Here is a 3,270-nt window from a genome sequence, read left to right as displayed (position 1 = left end):
ACAGGCCAATACAAAGCCACTTTCAGGTATGGATTGACAAGTTCACTAACCTCTAACCCACAGTTTTCTTCACCCACAACATGTGACGGCAACACATTAGATGATGATTGTAATCACTGAGAAACACATGCACAGTCCTTACCACAAGGCCTTGGCCCACAGGGAGCACTGTTAGCAGACCTGTTGTGAGGACTGCCCTTCTCCTGGCCCACCCCCAGGACCGCCCTCTTCTCCCTCCCAGTCCTCACCTTCTGCTTAGTGCTGAGGGGCTGTGACTTCAATTTTTCATCCTTGCTCTTGGAAATCCTCAGAAACTGTTTGAGGTCTCCCTGAGGGAAAAGCAAAAGTCTGTCATGTCAGAGCCCAGCCATTATACCCCTGGCATCAAAGCAAGCAGGTGCTCACAGGTGCCTGCCTGGCAGATGGTGTTCAGTCCTCACCTGAACGCCCACCCGACTGGACCCCCCCTCCCGTGAGGGAAGTCCAGTGGGAACGAAAGAATACATAGCAGGTGCCTCCCAGAAGCTGTCAGTCCGAAAGAGAGGGCTGTCCTATCTACCCTCAGACAGGCGGTGTGGAAGCCCCTGCCTTCAAGGTGCCAAGAAGAAAACAGAACCCCACTGACCCCCGCTCTCCAGGGGTTGATCATCTTGGACATAAACAGGGGGTGACCCCAGCAGCAGAAACGTACACAAAGCAAACACTTCTGATGGGAGCAGGACGGGTTACTCCTCCCCTTCCTGCCCAGAGCTGGGGGCGGGAGGGGGGCTGATAAGCAGCCTTTTGAGGACCGGAGGAGTCAGGTCTAGGTCAGTCAGCGAATGAAGAGCAAGGGGCAGATCTGGGCATGCAATCAGGGTGGAAAGAAAAGGCTGGTGACCGGGCTAACACCGGTGCCTCACACGGGAATGGCGGGAAGGAGGGAAAGCCGGGTTCTGTTAGTTTATTCTCAAGGGGTGACAAGCCCTAGGAAAACCGGAGTCAGAGAAGAAGGCCTGGAAGGTACCCATGCGGGTGCAGTGAAGCCAGGAGAAACTTGGTACCCGACACAGGGCTGGCAGAGGAGGTGCTGGTCGGGGAAGGCAGGTGTCAGAGCTGGGGGCAGAGGGGAGGGGCAGGAGGCAAGCATGTCAACGGTGTAACAGCAGGCAAACCCGAGGTCTCAGCTGAGACCACAAGAGGGGAGGTTCCCATGGTGCACCCCCCAACCCCCGTGAGGACACTGCCCTGCCCGAGACCCGAGATCCCCTGCCAGCAGCATACCAGGTCCACATACTCCAGCACCATGTAGTGGGGCTCGGCCTCCCGACACAGCCCCAGGAGCCGCACGACGTTGGCGTGGCTCAGCTTCCCAAACATCTCGAACTCCCTCCGGAAGTCCAGCTGCTGCTGCTCGTCCCGGCTCTGCAGGCTCTTCACCAGCACCAGGGTCTCTGCCACCCCCTCCTCCAAGCCCTGTGCCTTCGCCAGGAACACCTCTCCAAACTCGCTTTTCCCTGTGGGGACAGATCTGAGTCCGCCAGCTGCCCGCACCCAAGCGGGGAAGCCCCTGACCTGGGAAGGGGCCAGGCCTCTCCGGCATGCAGTGGGGAGTCTCTGCTGTTCCCACCCACCCGCACTGGGCAGTGGCTGAGTTCAGCGTGTGACCCTGAGCAAACCTTTCCTCTCCCACCTGGGCTTCAAGTCCCCGGTAATAAAATAAAGGGGTGGGATTAATATTCAGGGTTTTCCAAAGGGTGGCTTGTATGAGAATGGCAGGTGGCTCATAATAAACATGTCTTAATAGTTATATGTTTAATGTACACTCAGAAATTTCACTGGCACAGATCCCTAATTTCTCACATATTTCCCTAGAACAGAGCTAACTTTAGTTACTTTTTTTTTTTTAAAGGAATCAATCTAAAGAAAACATCAAGTCAGTAACACACAGGAATGACACAAGTTGTGAGGTGGGGTGTGAACAGCAATGGGGACACACTGGACGAGATCTCCCCTGTGCTCCTGTGGCCCCCCCGGCCCCCCATCTCTAGGTTCTGGGTGTCAGAGACTTCAGAGCCACAGCCATGACTTAGCGTCGGACAGAGCCGGTGACCTGTAGCCAGGCAGGGGAGCTGTGGCCAAGGCAGCCTACCCAGTGTGGTGATGGGCTGCAGGCTGGCCCGCGGAAAGTGCATCTTGTCGCTCGTACTGTGGCGTTTGTTGGTGGCTGCGGGGCCAGAGCCCAAGCTGGTCAAAGCCACTTCCTCCTGGATCTCCGCTGAGGGCTGCCCGTTCTGCAAGGGCCCGCCTGGGAAGGAGCACAGGGAATGCCAAGATGAGACCGGTCACTCAGGTCACTATGGGGTCTGTTTCCGCCCCGCCCCCCAACCCTCTACTTCTACCAAATGGGTCCAATCTCGACTGATATACGGAGGGCATGAGACAAGGATGACAGCCTCTGACATGGACCAAGCTGCGCAAGTCTCATCCGAATCACTGGTCCCTGCACACCATACAGACATACGGGTTTTGGCTTCCGCGGGGCCATCTATAGGCAAAGCCCAAAACAGGCACAAAGGGGAAATCACAAGGGAGACCCAGGCCCTGCGTCTGAACACCTCAGCTTATAGGGGAGACGCAAAAATGCCCCTAGGGAGGTCCCAGTTGGAGGAGAGAAACAGATTGCCTTGGGGCACTCAAAGACTAATAACGGGGTGTGGCGGGGGGAGCAGGAGAGACAGACAAGATGTGGACCAGCAACATGAGTATATATAGTAGTTATATCTGGCTTAGTGCCACAGGAAACATAGGAAGCTGGCACAGAGGCTCCAGTGAGGAAGTCTTATGCCAGGTTCCTCAGAAGCCCAGGCCCTGGGAATGGGCCAACTCCAGGCTTCCAGCTGGGGTGGGAAGCCCTGCCCTGGCTGCAGGGACAAGGGCAAGCCCCAGACAGACATCCTCCAATGCTGCAGCTCCGCCCACCATGGCCACCAGAGGGCGCTCAGCACCTGCACGCGGCACCGCCTCCCGCCTCCAGGGGACCCCTCACCATTGAGGCACTCCATCTCTGGCTCCTCGCCCTCTGGCTGCTTCTGAAGCCGCTTTGCCTTGCAGCGCTTCTTGCAGTAGAACATGAGGCCCAGGACGGCAATGATGTAGGCCACGGCGGCGCCCACCGACAGCCCGATGGTCTGGATCATCTTGTAGGGGGGAGGGCTGCCCGGGCCCTCGGACTCCTCCTGCGGGGGCTTGTCTTGAGAGACACACAGAGAGGTCTGTGCAGGGTGCTGA

General features: G+C 57.4%; 1 protein-coding gene across 1 annotated transcript in view; it reads right to left on the bottom strand.

Moving 5' to 3' along the window:
* The window catches only part of PTK7 (protein tyrosine kinase 7 (inactive)), a 25,211-nt gene that overhangs the window by 9,995 nt on the left and 11,946 nt on the right, over window positions 1-3,270 (bottom strand). Inside the window, exons 14-17 of the mRNA XM_023764129.1 lie at window positions 3,029-3,266; window positions 2,132-2,287; window positions 1,264-1,496; window positions 249-329 (exon numbers count right to left, since the gene is read on the bottom strand). Coding sequence (XP_023619897.1) covers window positions 249-329; window positions 1,264-1,496; window positions 2,132-2,287; window positions 3,029-3,266 — 708 coding nt within the window. The remainder of the gene's footprint in view (window positions 1-248; window positions 330-1,263; window positions 1,497-2,131; window positions 2,288-3,028; window positions 3,267-3,270) is intronic.

Source organism: Myotis lucifugus, unplaced genomic scaffold, assembly GCF_000147115.1.
Source record: "Myotis lucifugus unplaced genomic scaffold, Myoluc2.0 scaffold_318, whole genome shotgun sequence".
NCBI lineage: Eukaryota > Metazoa > Chordata > Mammalia > Chiroptera > Vespertilionidae > Myotis > Myotis lucifugus.
Note: the sequence above shows the minus strand (reverse complement) of the source record. Positions and strands in the feature narration are given on the sequence as shown.